Source organism: Sminthopsis crassicaudata, chromosome 3 (genome assembly GCF_048593235.1).
Source record: "Sminthopsis crassicaudata isolate SCR6 chromosome 3, ASM4859323v1, whole genome shotgun sequence".
NCBI classification, from domain to species: Eukaryota; Metazoa; Chordata; class Mammalia; order Dasyuromorphia; family Dasyuridae; genus Sminthopsis; species Sminthopsis crassicaudata.
The window spans coordinates 303,078,975-303,093,436 of NC_133619.1; the positions used below are offsets into that span (position 1 = coordinate 303,078,975).

Sequence of the window (14,462 nt, forward strand, 5' to 3'; positions counted from 1 at the left end):
TCCTAGCTCCAGTGGGGGTGAATTGCTAATTAATTAATGAAATTATTGTGACAAAGGGAATAGGACCACAAAGGGGTCCCTTTGGGTCAAGTAGAGGGCAGACATGGATATTTCATTTGGCTTTCATGGAAACCTTGTTAATTTAATGGGAATAGTTTGATATTTTTTCAAAAAGAAACTATATATTAGCTAAGCTATAGGATCAGATTTTCATTTTTCCCTGCTTTTCCTCCCTGGCAAACAATTCCCAGGATATGGGAATGTGTAGAACAAACTGATTTAGTTCATATCTACCCATTCCATATGTTGAGAACACATATCTCAGGGTCAGCAAAAGACATGGCTTTGTTTAAATTCTAATTTATGTGTTATTTACCCATTTCCCACTGTTTTCCCTGACAGTGTCAGATTGTTTTAACGACTGATACTTTCTAATATAGTTGTGTTTTTTTTTTTAAATAGCTTTCGTGCCACATTTTCAGCCAACAAAGATGAGCCAGCAAGGGGGGAAGGCGTTGTATCAGGGAACATATAGTGCTTATGATGCTTATGCTTGGCTTACTTTTACCTCATGTATGGTGAGAATGATGCCGGCTTCTCATGAGAAACAAATAAACCTTTTTCTTTTCACCTTGAGAGATCTCTGAAATTCATTGGGTGGGTTACATACCTCACACTAATCATAAGTCTCTGAAAGGATCCCTACTACAGGAAGAGGCCCAGAAGTGGAAATACTCTGTGCTGAGAAATTTCCCAACCCTCGTGTTAAGTAGCTTCTTAAAGAGGGTATTCAAGAAATCCTTAAAAATCTTCAATCCAAAAAAAATTTTTTATAGGAATAAACAGTTTTATGTACTTCGAAAAAGTCAAGAGTTGGCCTGCTGGGGGTGGGATGGGGAGCACTGATCATGCTACCAAATAAATCATATATTAGAGAGGGGAAATTAGAGAGGGAAACTACTCTTCCTTCCCATCAACTTCAAAGATGACTAGCAATCGTGTTCTCACACAGTAATATTATGGAGAGTTCATCACTATATTCAATGGTAGGTAATTTTTGAGAGGCTTCAAAGTATATTCTAAAGCAAATTTTTGGAGTGGGAATTTGGGTTGCTATAGTCTTGGAGCTTACTGGATTTCCCTAAAACTGCCTTTTTGATTATTTCTCAACCCCATGGACAGCATAAGCCAGAGTGTGTTCTGTGGCTCCAGTCTCATATGAGGTCTGGTTACTGATCATGTTAGAAACATTTGGGATGGGAGATAATTGGGAGAACAGCTCCTTTCAACATCAATATTCTTTAATGTGACCTTGGTTTTAGAAACTCACAAATGTAGGTTAGTGAATGAAACATTACTTACTGAAGGTATTACTTTCTACTTATTCCTCCAACCTCTTTTATGATGAGTTCCTGCTGGATTCCTTATCATAATTATGTATTGTCTAAATATAACCAGGGAGATAGAAAAATTCCTTTTAGTATTCTTCCTTGGTACCCTATGGAAACTGATGTTTCCCAGGCTTGAAAGTGGAGACCTAGATTCTATTGGCCAACTTGAAAGATAACTAGTTCATATATTTCTCCATATACAAAGTAATTATTCCATGTTTACTTATCAAATATGCAAGAGACTGAACCAGGTGCTATGATGGATAAAATAATGAAAAAGACATAATACCTATCTTCACAGACTATAATGTTTAATAGATTGGACATGAAAACTGACAGGATCTCATTCTCCATGTTTGTCAAGAAGGAGTGTGATATACAGTCATACTTCAAAGATTTTGTGGGTTCAGTTCCAAACCACTGCAGCAATAAAGCAAATCACATAAATTTTTTGTTTTCCCAAGCAATATAAAAGTTATGTTTAAATTATACTGTAGTCTATTAAATGTGCAATGGTGTTATGTATATATATATTAAAAAAACACAATTAAAATGCACTTTATTTTTTAAAAATGCAAACTGTCACCTGATCCTTCAGTGACTTGTAATCTTTTTGCTGATGGAAGGCTTTTCCTTGATGTTTACTGCTGCAGACTGATCAGGGCAGTGGTTGTTGAAGGTTGGAATGGCTGTGGCAATTTCTTAAAAGAAGACAGTAATGAAATTTGCTTCATCAATTGGTTCTTCCTTTTACTCAAACACTTAGAGGCCATTGCAGGGTTATTAATCAGCCTAATTTCAGTATTGTGGCATCTTAAGCCATAGAGAGGCCTGGGGAAAGGGAAAAAGACAAGAACAGTTGAACAATCAGAAATATGTTTATCAATTAAGTTTGCCATCTTATGTGAGTGTGATTCATGATATCCCAAAACATTTAGAGTAACAACATCAAAGACCAGTGGTCACACATCACCATGACAGATTTAATAATGATAAAAAACGTTTTTAATACTACAAGAATTACCAAAATGAAACACAGAGACATGCTTTGAGCAAGTATTGTTGGAAAAATGATGTCAATAAACTTGCTCAATGCAGGGTTGCCACAAACCTTCAATTTGCAAAAAACAAAGTTATCTGTGAAGCAAAACAAAGCCAAGTGCAATAAAATGAGGTGTGACTGCCTTGGGAGAAATATTGAGTTAAAGGACTTGGATTGGAACATGGCCTCTCTTTTTCCCATCTACAAAATGGGCTAAGGTAGGAAAAAACCTGCACTAGGTGACTTCTAAGATTCCTTCCAGCTTTAAATCTATGATCCTAAAACTGAGAAGGAACTTAATCAGTAAAAACAACTGGGAAATTCCATTTTTCATATATAGCTCCTCCATGTCCAGGAATCTTGTTTGCTTTGTTTACTAGGGCAAGATGGTTATCACATTAAGTCTCCCTTACATCAAATGATGAAAGGTGACAAAGGACAACTGGTGCTCTGTGATGTCAGGATGACTTCAGATCCCTGGGACCATAGGCCTCAAGTCCAGCTCTTGGTGTTTGGGGAAATTTAGTTTTCTCTGCACCTTAGGCTAATACCTAGTTCTCTCAGGAGGATCTTTATTTCTCCAGAAAGACAAATTTGGGATTTCCTAACTTTCTATCGGGGTGGGGGGGGGGAGGGAGGGGGGAAGTGAGCTTCCAACATCACTGGGACTTGCTTAGCATATCCTGATCTTGGGACATTTGAAATAGCCTGATTTTTATCCTTCTTGTAGTTTTAATTTGTGAGAGGCAACTTTGGGATGGAGAGGGCTAGCTTGTGTGGGTCACCAGGATGTAGGTCACCTGAGAAAAAGGGATAAAGAAAAAGAGATCTAGGTGATTAGAGCTAGTGGTTCTCGGCTCTTCTTTTATGATGTTTCATTATGTTTCTCATTTTTAAGAAACTGATATAAAATCCTCCACACTTTCAAAATAAGATTCATTTTATCGACCTAAGATTACATAACCAGAAAACTCTTTTTTTAGAGCAGCAGTATATCTGAAGCTGTGGCATTATTTTGCCAAAATTAATTAGAGCTGTTTTGAGGATTTCATTCTTGTCTAAGGAAGTGCCATATGAGATCACTGGGCGATAATTGAAATTCCATCCTAAAAAGTTTCATTCTTTTAGCTTATGATTTTGATTTCTGCTAAAATGTCCTGAGGAAGATATGTTTTATTCTTCTCTCATCTGATCATACTTAACGTAAATGAGGTTTTGTTAAAAATCCCTTCATTTAGAGTAATTTTAAATAAAAAGTGTAAGACTTGTGCTTTGGAATTGGGAGAGAAGCTCAATGGGGAATGGAGAAATGCAAGGATCCAGAATGCAATGACTGAGTAGGAGGTAAGTCTAAAAAAGATTTGGAGGATAGGCATTTTAAAGATAAGCCATCATTTGGCTGGTATCCTTTTTAAGGGGTCACTGGAATACTTTATACTTTTTAAAAACTAACATTTTTTTTTTCAAGGAAAAACTTCAGAGGACAATGGGGAAAAGACAGAGGTTATTTCCAAAAGGTGAGATCTTCATTTATTTATTTTTCAAATGGATCAGTGTCTGGAATAAATTACCTACATGACTGTGACCACCCCATCATACTCAGTGTGGCACAGTTGGAAATCTAAATACTTGAGTTCTAGCTCTCCCCAGGTCATTTTCTAGCCATGTAATCTTGGGCAAGTGAGTTTGATGCTCTTCACTTTAATTTCTCAGGTTTCATTCTTGGCTTTCACCACTTTTACTAGTTAGTAGATACAAATTAACTCTTGGAATCTACTTTTCTCATCTGTCAAATGGGAATGATCCTGTCTATCTTCCATGCCTTAGCTCTTCCAGGAATCCAATGGAACAGCAATACACACATTGGCTTTCATATGGGAAACCTTCAAGTTTCCATAGAAATGCAAGTGTGGCAGTGGTTTGATTTTGCTTACCCCTTCCACTACTATACATTACAGGATTATAGTGAATTTAGCACTGGAAAAGAACCTCAAAATCTAGTCCTCTTCTTTTATAGTTGAGGAGACTGAGGCTCAGATTAAATGGTTTTCCCAGGGTGTCAAAGGCAGGATTTGAACAGAGATATTCCGTACTACAAAATTATTACTTTATCTGCTTTGCCAGGCCGCCTTTCTGGGAGGTGCACATACCTTTCCCATTCATTGTTGGTACATAGTATTTCCTGAGCCTCACGCATACGGTTTTTTCTTTTCCTTTAGCATCCTTGGTCCAGCCCCCTTCAAAAGACTCCTGTAACCAGAGCAACTTGGAGACATTGCCATGTCCACCTCCTCAGTTAGAACTTCCATGGGACCAAGACCAACTTCCCAGAACTGAGAAGACGATCAGCCTCAATGATCAGCCTAGCTCCAATCAATTATCACTTAGTTCCTCTTGCAGCACTCTATCTGTGTCTGTCTCATCGTTATCTCGGCTTAAGAGTCAAGCCGTCAATACTGGGCTGTTTCCTAAACTGAAATACCAGGGAATGAGGAGATCATTTCTGCCTAAGAAATACCACAAGAATGTCTCACCTTCTCCTGACATTCGGACAAAGGCAATTGCTGAACGTCCGACATGCTCTAAACAGTTTGTTGTGCCTCATCTTATGCCTGTCCACCAATCAAAAACATCAGTAAAACTCAAGCGTCCTCATGGGGTTACTTCAGGCACCAATCCACTTCCAAAAATCTCATCATGTCGTGACTACCGGGCCAAGCCAAAGTTACCATACCTCAAACATCAGCCTCGACCTCTGCTTTACTCTAACCATCGGGTTGTCACAGCTCCGCCCATCGTAAAACAAAAGAGGCCCAAGATTGTGACCACCAAGCCCTCGGCACCACCTCTCTCCCGCACCAGTTCTTCTTCCTTGCCACCGTGCCCGAGTCACAGAGATGTCCATCGGCGCCCTAAACACCGGGGTAGGATCACCACGGCTCTGCTGGGAAAATTGGACCTCTGGCCCAAGAATCGTGTTACAGAGTCACCTAGTTCGGAGGACCATGCCAAAACCACAGATTCAGAAAAGACATCAGACCAATCTGACCTCCACCCCAAGCCTCCCCTGCAAGCTTGCCCATTTTCAAAGAAAGAACGACCTATTCATAGACGCTCAGAAACAGCTTTACTTTCTCTAACTCTTAACAGAAACAAGCCTGCACGTCCATCATTTACCAAATTTATTAGTAGAGGCACAAACACATATATACTATGGCCCCAAAATAAGAACACATCACAAGGTCACCACCAGTCCAGGTCAACTACTAGATCTCCACCAGACTCCACGATCCGGCCCAGAGCAAAATCTGTTCCATCTCTACCTCTGAAAACCTGGAAGACCACGGGACCCCAGACCATGACCACATGGCTTGACCAAGGAGCTAAAGCTTCACCAGGCCCTGATTTCAAGGTCAAAGACACAATTGGACCATTACCACCTCCTGTCCAGCCAGTTATAACACCTATACCAGGACTTATTCAGAGCAAGGAGATTCCTCCAGACCTGAATGCTCAGACTACGGTTTCCAGTGACCTGGGACACCAAGACTCAACTTTAGTGAGCCAGAGCAGTGTGCCCGAGACAACATCTGTTTCTACAACCACTGATGTAGCAGTATTGTCCCCTATCGAAGAGTCCACACCTAGTCCTGAGCCGTTGGATAAATCCCCATTAATAACTGGCGATCATAGGCCCAGGGATCCATTTGGCTTTGATCAGCAAGTTAAAGTTCCAATAAATCCTCATACCTCATTCCCCTCATCAATCTTCTCTGAACAGCCAGCTGAGTGTATAATTGGTCTAGACTTCCAGGCCTTGATGGAACTAGAAGATCAAACCATACATGAACTGAAACTTGATTTCCAGGACCTATGTCAACCCAACCCAAATGACCAGGACATATCTTCATCCATCCTGAACCATCAGTCTGACCCTGCACAAGATGACAAAGTCCAGGTCATACTTTCCCCTGACTCGCACCATGGGGTGAAGCTGTCATTGACTCCAGATCACCAGGTCTCACATCCACCTAGCACTAACAAACTGGCTGAGGTTGAATCAAAATTCACCACCACCCAAGACTTACTTCCAATTGATCAGGAGGATCAAATTTTACAGATTTTACCTCTACTCAATCCTAAAGAGAGTATTATTCTTTCATCTGATCCCAGTGGCCAAAAGGATACTTCAACAGGCAATGGTGACCACCAGGCTAAGGTGGCCTTGACCTTTGGCCATCGAGATGAGGTTCAGTCTAAGCTTCAGTATCACGACCCAATTGGAGAGGCCAGAGAAATTCCATGGCGTTTGAAGTACATCAAACCCTATACTATTCAGGGAGGCCCACTGTCTGCTGCAACTGTAAGTGCTATCATTAATTCCATCCCTGAAAAGAAGATAAAAAGTGACATGTGTAAGCAGATACTCTTACGCAGGATGAAGGAAAGTCCCCCTAGGAGACCTGGTCAACGGATGACATTTAGTTATACAGTCTGCTTGGAATGTGCTTCCTGGATCCCAAATGGCTGTCCTCATGTTGAGGGAACGAACCATCTTTCTGAAACAGAATTGTTGGCCATACTAATGCCTCTTCCAGGTTCTGAAGAAATGGGTGTGAAATTTGTCCTACGAGTACCCAAGAAAAAACCCTTCTCCCTATTCAGTATGTTATTCCCTGAGTATGAAATGCACTGGCCATCATGCCAATCCTCAGAATTAGCATCAAGATCAAACATTGAACCCTATGGATATCCCAAAGTCACCCGGCATCAGCCTTCATTCTTGTTCTCAGACACTGAGCCCTTTGAATGCCCCCAACTCACCTGGCATCGTCCTTCACCATCATTCTCTGGCACTGAGCCCTATGAATGCCCCAAAGTCACCCGGCATCACCCTTCATTTTCATCTTCAAGTCCTGAGTTCTATGAATACCCCCAACTCACCTGGCATCGTCCTTCACCATCATTCTCGGGTACCGAGCCCTATCCCAAAGTCATCCGGAATTATCCTTCATTTTCATCTTCAGGCAATGAGCCCCGAGAATGCCCTCAAGTCACCTGGCATCGCCCTTCATCTTCAGGCATTGAGCCCTCTGAATTCCCCAAAGTCACCTGGCATCACCCTTCATCCTCAGGCACTGAGCCCTATGAATACCCCAAAGTCACCCAGCATCATCCATCATCCTCATCCTCAGGTACTGAGCCCTGTGAATGCCCCCAAGTCACTCAGCATCACCCTTCATCATCATCCTCAGGCACTGAGCCCTATGAATGCCCCAAAGTCACCCAGCATCACCCTTCATCCTCATCCTCAGGCACTGAACCCCGTGAATGTCCCAAAGTTACCCAGAATCACCTTTCATCCTCAGGCACTGAGCCCCGTGAATGCCCCCAAGTCACCCAGCATCGCCCTTCATCCTCAGGCACTGAGTCCCATGAATGCCCCAAAGTCACCCAGCATCGCCCTTCATCCTCAGGCACTGAGCCCCGTGAATGCCCCAAAGTTACCCGGCATCGCCCTTCATCCTCAGGCACTGAGTCCCATCAATGCCCCAAAGTCACCCAGCATCGCCCTTCATCCTCAGTCACTGAGCCCCATGAATACCCCAAAGTCACCTGGTTTGACTTGCTTCTTGGCAAAGATTGGCAGACAACATTGAAAAAATCACCTAAACTTCGAGTGCCTTCCATAGAAGAGACATTCAAGAACAGGGAAGATGATGAAAAGGAGAAATTGAGGTTACTTACACTGGGTTTCAAATCGCTTCTTGAGAAATTTGAAAAGCAAATGAAAAATTGTTAACCATCTTTTTTCTTTAAAAGTGATTGGCCCCTTTGTGTGCCTTTGAAACTTATATCTGACTTTGTGTCTCATTTATATTTTAAGTAGTTGAACAGGGAGACATTGAACCTGTCTTTCTATTCAGGAGCCTATTCCTGGCCATGCAGGGGGAGGGACTCCATGTTCTACTGCTTTCCTTTTCATAATCATGTTCTAGTTTTCACTTAGATTACATCCAGATAGAAGGGAATTACATAGGATAGAAAAGCTATGCTCTCTGCTTTTTCTTCCCCCCACCTACTTCCCCATATTAGGTCCAGCAAAAGGGACACCTCCCCTCCCAAAGTTATCTGTTCACTTCTTTATTAAGACCCTTTCTCATCTCAAAACCAATAATTCCATATTTTAGTATTTCATAAGATTCATGATATTATCCGTGTCAGTATTTCCTCAAACAATTCATTGCAAATTTGGTCAATTTTAATGGTGGTTGGTTTTCATTGCCTTCTTTTTAGATGAAAAAAAAAATAAAAAAAAAACTGTTTTCTGTCTTAGAATTTTCTGGTGATGAAGCTATCCAGACACTGAGGAGCTCTTCCTGGCACACCCCACCATCTCTGGGTAAACACTTAAAATCTTTCCAACTTGGTGTAGGTCAAACACAAGTCTCTGAGAACCACTCTCATGCTCATCTCTACCATATGATCAGACAAAAGAATTGTACTTGTTGGAAGCATTTTTCAATGAGAAATAGAAAAGAAGAGAAGAATCTTTATTATTATATAGATCCTTATTGGTGAGACATTTTCCTTACTAATTTCTCATCCAAATGGTGATACAACTACTTCTATATTATACCTGGTACCATTAATTCTTGTAACATTAGAGAAAACCTGCCTACTTCATGAGATGCTACTTCCTGTTTACTTGCAGAGCATTAAAAGTCTAGTTCATAACTTTTTTTTTCGGATTCTGAAGTCATCTGTAATTGATAGAGTACAATCTAAAAACAATTCTTTATTATAAAACATGTTTGAAAAATCTCTTCTCTAGTGTCCAAATGGTTTTTTGAATGATTTATGGGATGAAGAAGGAGTTTTCAGATTTAAATGTGTCATTTTCCCTAACTCTTTATCCCCAGAAGAAATCTAGCCAAATAAGCAGCAACTGGAAAAAAAAATGGGAATCTTAAATTATTATGGTTCCAGGACACATAGTAGTTCTTTGTCATCTGGATCTTTGTTTCCCTAAGGATATGTGAAATTTGTTTTCATGGAAACTTACCCATCACAGAATAAACAGTGGTGATTTCATGATTTTGGTTGAGAGCAGGATCAAACCAAAGACCAAACCCTACTCTTGAGCAGCTAGAAGAATAGTAAAGCTAAATGGGTGAGTAGGGAAGGAGATGATTATGACTCAGTCAGGTGACAATCAGAGAACAGGTCTCTGGGGAGATGGGAGAAATCATTCACCTCTTGCCTTATGTCACAGATGTCCTTTAATTAAAATGGCAATGTTCTCTATGTAAATTAATGTTTACCTTGTATGGCTTGCTCTAAATAGCTTTTATGTGAATTTGATTAAGGTGGATTTTAATTAAATGCTATTTTAAAAATATTTGTGTTGCATGGTTTTTTATTTGTTCAAAGGCAGAAAGTCATGGGACATGGGATCTCAAATGAGGGATGTGTTAGTTGTAGAAGAGTAAGGACTTTTGGGAGAATCTTGAGCATGAGGGATCAAATATGAGAATGGTAGGGATTTGGGAGCTAAAAAAGCATCATTGTCCTGGGCTAAATTTTGTGTCCTAATTTGTTCCTTTTTCCAACTTTGTGTTCAGTAGTTTTGCTTATATGACTGATGGCTTGAACTGTTTGTGTTTAGCAGATTTTAGGGACAGATTCCCATGGATGAGATGCAGTGGTCAAAGACCAAGCTAAGAAGACAGATTCAAGTCCTGCTTCAGATACAAACTGACTGTGCCACCCCAAGGAAGTCATTTAAATACTTAGTGCTGTAGACAATTCTCCAATGCTATAATTTGTAGAAAAAGTACAGATCTGCACTTGTAGAAGGAACATTCTCATTCAAGAGTTTCCTGTACTAGTGAAATCATGGGTCTAGTTAATCTTTATTCCTATAAATGCTTAAATTATACTTAAGTTGCCATGAGAAAGATGGAATTGAGTTGTGCCTTTGTCTTAAAAAACAGAAATTGGTTAAACTCACAGAACAATTGCTTTAATAGAGTCTGTGCAGGTAAGAAAAGATGGAAAGAATATTAGATTAGATTCTTGTCCTGATCTCTTGTGAATTCACCTATCTAGGGTGTCCCAAAAGTCTTAGTTCAGCTTTAACCTCTAATAACTTAAAATTGCACTTACACTTTTGGTATAGAGTAGGCTAGGTTCTGGGGAATACCTTTAATAATGCAAGAGTGTGAATCATGGATGGTGAGGATGAGTGTGTACATATACATGCTTATATTTTTCTATAGGACTCCTATTGTGGCACAACTTACCATGTGGTTCCATACTTTCTCATTTTCTTTCTTTTTTTTTTTCAGTCAGGATGTATGGTTTCATTGATATAGGGAACTCTCTCCACTCCTAAAGATAGGCAAATTAATTTGTAACTTAGATACTTAGAGAATTGCAAAATATTTTTATTTAGGGAGTTAATGAGCAAAATTCCCTAATCAACTCTATGAGCTTACCAGGTTGTGAGCCTTTGGGACTTTGGAGGGTGTAGACATGTCCATTAATAAGCTCTTTGAAAGTATGGGATACATATAAAAAGTATTACTCCATAAAACTTCATTGAGTCTTGGTGTATTTAAAGTTTCATTAATTGGAAATAAAGTGGTTGGCTGCTAATGAATAAATTAGAAATAAAGTGCTTGGTTCTGACTTTTGGAGGGTAGGGGAGTGTCTATCTCTCCTTCATGCAGGTATATAAACTGTTAGTACCAGTTGAAGTGATCGTCCCCGAGAGAGCTGAGAAGAGACCAAGAAACAGAAGAGTTAAGAGTTGACTAGGGTCTCTGGAGGTAGCAGCTACAACCCTTATAAATATGACAGGTACCTCTCCATTGTCCCACCCCTTTATAAGGTGAAGCAGAGGAATATTGTAGTTATACTCTTTGTGTGTGTGTGTGTGTGTGTGTGTGTGTGTGTGTGTGTGTGTGTGTGTGTGTGTGTAGGCAATTGGGGTTAAGTGACTTGCCCAGCGTCACACAGCTAGGAAGTGTTAAGTGTCCGAGGTCAAATTTGAACTCAGGTCCTCCTGACTTCAGGGCTGGTGCTCTATCTACTGTGCCACCTAGTTGCCCTGGTTATACTCATTTTCAAATGAAAATCTATCTAGGTATGTGAACTGAGGGGCATATATTCCCCACATTTAGCATTGTGTGGCTTGAAAAGAGGCAGAATAGATAGTTCTACTCTCTTTTCCCCTTTTTTCTCCAAAGGAGACTTTTATTTCCTGCCAAGAGGAAAAGCAGGTTCCAGTTAAATTTTTAAATTATATTTATTAATGGGGGAAGAAGGGAACCCCAGCTGTATATCTAAAACTTGAATCCCTTAACCAAATGCCAGTTCCAAAATTAATATACACAGTAGGTAGCAAAGAAACTCATTAATTCAAGTGAACAACAGGACAAAAATCAGGCAAGACATACATAAAAAAATATGTATCAGATCATACAGAATAATGAATTCTCCCACAGCTCAACCAAGAGAGAGATTCCTAGATCTCACAAAAGGGAAAACTCCTTTAAATCTTTGATGTAGCAAGCTAAGCATAGCAACATAATGGAGACTTTCAGCTTCTCCCATTCTGGCTTCTTCCTTGAGTATTTTCCTTTAGTTACCATCTTTCATCGTCTTTCTTGAGAATGGAAGCCAAAAGTGACTGAAGCAACTTGAAAAACTTAGAGACTTCAAGAAGTTTAAAGTTTGAAGAGACTGAGAGACTAATCCTTTCTCCTTTCTTCAGCTCTCAGCAGCTCCAAACACTTTGCCATTGCTTTCATGCAGATGTGGGACATTGATTTCTTTCAATGAGTAAGAATCTCATTATCAATGGACTTTGGGAAATAAATATATCTGTAACTATAGATATCTCACTTTAGTGCTCTGCAAAGCTTAAAGTATACAAGTATTAGCTTTTTATCACCATCATCATCATCATTAATTATTACGAATAATAATAGAGTGAACCAAGAGTTCATGGAAGTTGAGTTCTTTGTCTCTGTAGAGACAGTAGTTTAATCTCATAGGATAAAAAAATGCAAGTCTTGGAATAAATAATTGTTGAATTATGGAAGTACCTGAACTCCAGATTTCTATAGGAGTTGTGACACTTCTTGAATTGAGTATATCTTCTACCTTCATTATTTAGGTTAGAAGCATCAACGAATTAGATAATAATAATAATAGCTAACATTTGTACTATACTTTAAAGTTTATTAAAGTATTTCCCACCTATTATATCATTTGAACCTCACAATATGTGAGATAGGTGCTATTATTATTCCCATTTTACAGATGAGGAAACTAAAGCTGAAAGAAGTTTAATAACTTCACAACGGTTTCACAGCTAGCAACCACTAAATGTTCAAGGCAGGATTTGAATTCACTTCTTCTTGACTTCAAGGCCAGTATCCTATGGTATAGACTGCATTATCTAGAAAATATTTCAATCTTTAAATTTAAAATTCATGTTTGTTATCTAAGTATGTATGCATATACTTGTTTACTTCCTCCTTATTCCATTGAAATATACATATTTTTGGACCTAGAATCTCTGGGTCATGTATGTGTGTGTGTTTGTGCACGCATGCGCGTGTGTGTATGTGCCTGGTAGATGCAGAAGGACAGCTCTGTTGCAGGGAATCTAGACCAAGGATGATGAAATGTATAAGAAAATAAAGGAAAGAGAGAGAAAGACAATTTTTGAGCTTGACCTGGCTAGATGATTTCTCTGGGATAATTTAGATATCAACTACTAAGGGATGAACGGGAGAGGGTAAATATATTTAGCTTAGAAAAAACATTACCAAAACATGAGATATTAGCCAAAAGATCACTTTGAAGGGAAAAAAAAATTCAAAAGACAAGCAACTAAGAGAACCCTATATTTTAGTAACAAAGCTTTCATTTAGATTGTCTTTCAAAGGGTGGTAGTTGTTTTGGTTTGGTTGTTTTTTTTTAACCACTCAAAAAACTAAATAGTACAATTTGCAGGTAGACCAAGGGTCTAACTCTTTTTTCCAGGTAGTTTTATTAAGTACTAATTTGATCTATCGATATTCCAGGAAGAAGCATTTAAAATATTGGTTCCATCCAGTATATCGGTTTCCTAAATTGAGGAAAACTTACTATCTAGTCTTTTCATATTAAGTTGTCCCAAAAGGAAACAAAGGAACTCACTAAAAGGGTCATAATTAAAAGGTCACCTTTATGCCACTAAGACTTGGATCTGAAAAGAATAGAACAAATTGTTATATTGAAGGAAAGAACTGAAAAATCATAAGGTCACAGGTCTAGACTAGAAGGGATCTCAGAGGTCATCTAATCCAACCTCTTCATTTTATGGAGGAGGCCAGAGTGTGGCCTGTTTGCCTCAATTTCCTTGTCTGTAAAATGAGCTGGAGAAATAAGTAAGAAACCACTTCAGTTTCTTTGCCAAAAATAATCCCAAATGAAGAGTCAGACAAGACTGAAAAAATGCCTAGTTCAACATCTGACACATAGTAGGCGATTAATAAATACTTACTGGTTTGTTGAATGAGTTTTTAAAAAAAAGTGGAACGAAGCTTCTTGCTATTTGTCTCCCATTGTCCACTGAGAGTAAAACAGTTTAAACTTTTTCGTATGAGAGAATTAGTGGTCTGATGATTAGGATTCGGCATTTTCACCATCACCGTTTGGATTTGATTCCCAGCTAGGTAAACTTTTGATTTAGGGCAGCTAGATGACAAGAAGTATAGTGTACCAGGTCTGGAGTCAGAAAAAAAACACAGTTCAAATCCAGCTTCTGACACTTACTAGTTGTATAATCCTGGGTAAGTCATTTAACTCAATCAAGTTATTTAAGTCAATTTTCTCATTTGTAAAATAAACTGGAAAAAGGAAATGGCAAACTACTTCAGTACTTTTACCAAAAAGATTCCCAAAGGGTCACAGTTGAACATGACTGAAAAAGATGACTAAAATAACAAAAACAATTAGCAACTTCTTAA

General features: G+C 39.1%; 1 protein-coding gene across 5 annotated transcripts in view; it reads left to right on the forward strand.

The window, feature by feature from the left end:
• The first annotated feature begins 2,576 nt into the window (after positions 1-2,576).
• Positions 2,577-14,462, forward strand: part of LOC141561446 (uncharacterized) — an 80,355-nt gene continuing 68,469 nt past the window's right edge. Inside the window, exons 1-4 of one of the 5 annotated variants that reach the window (XM_074301030.1) lie at positions 2,941-3,777; positions 3,902-3,950; positions 4,653-7,628; positions 8,771-9,175. In XM_074301030.1, the coding sequence (XP_074157131.1) occupies positions 3,920-3,950; positions 4,653-7,628; positions 8,771-9,015 (3,252 nt within the window). In that variant the 5' untranslated portion in view covers positions 2,941-3,777; positions 3,902-3,919 and the 3' untranslated portion in view covers positions 9,016-9,175. Of the gene's footprint in view, positions 2,652-2,940; positions 3,778-3,901; positions 3,951-4,652; positions 8,289-8,770; positions 9,176-14,462 lie in introns of those variants that run through there. The other 4 variants (XM_074301027.1, XM_074301028.1, XM_074301026.1 and 1 more) reach the window with 4 other exon arrangements.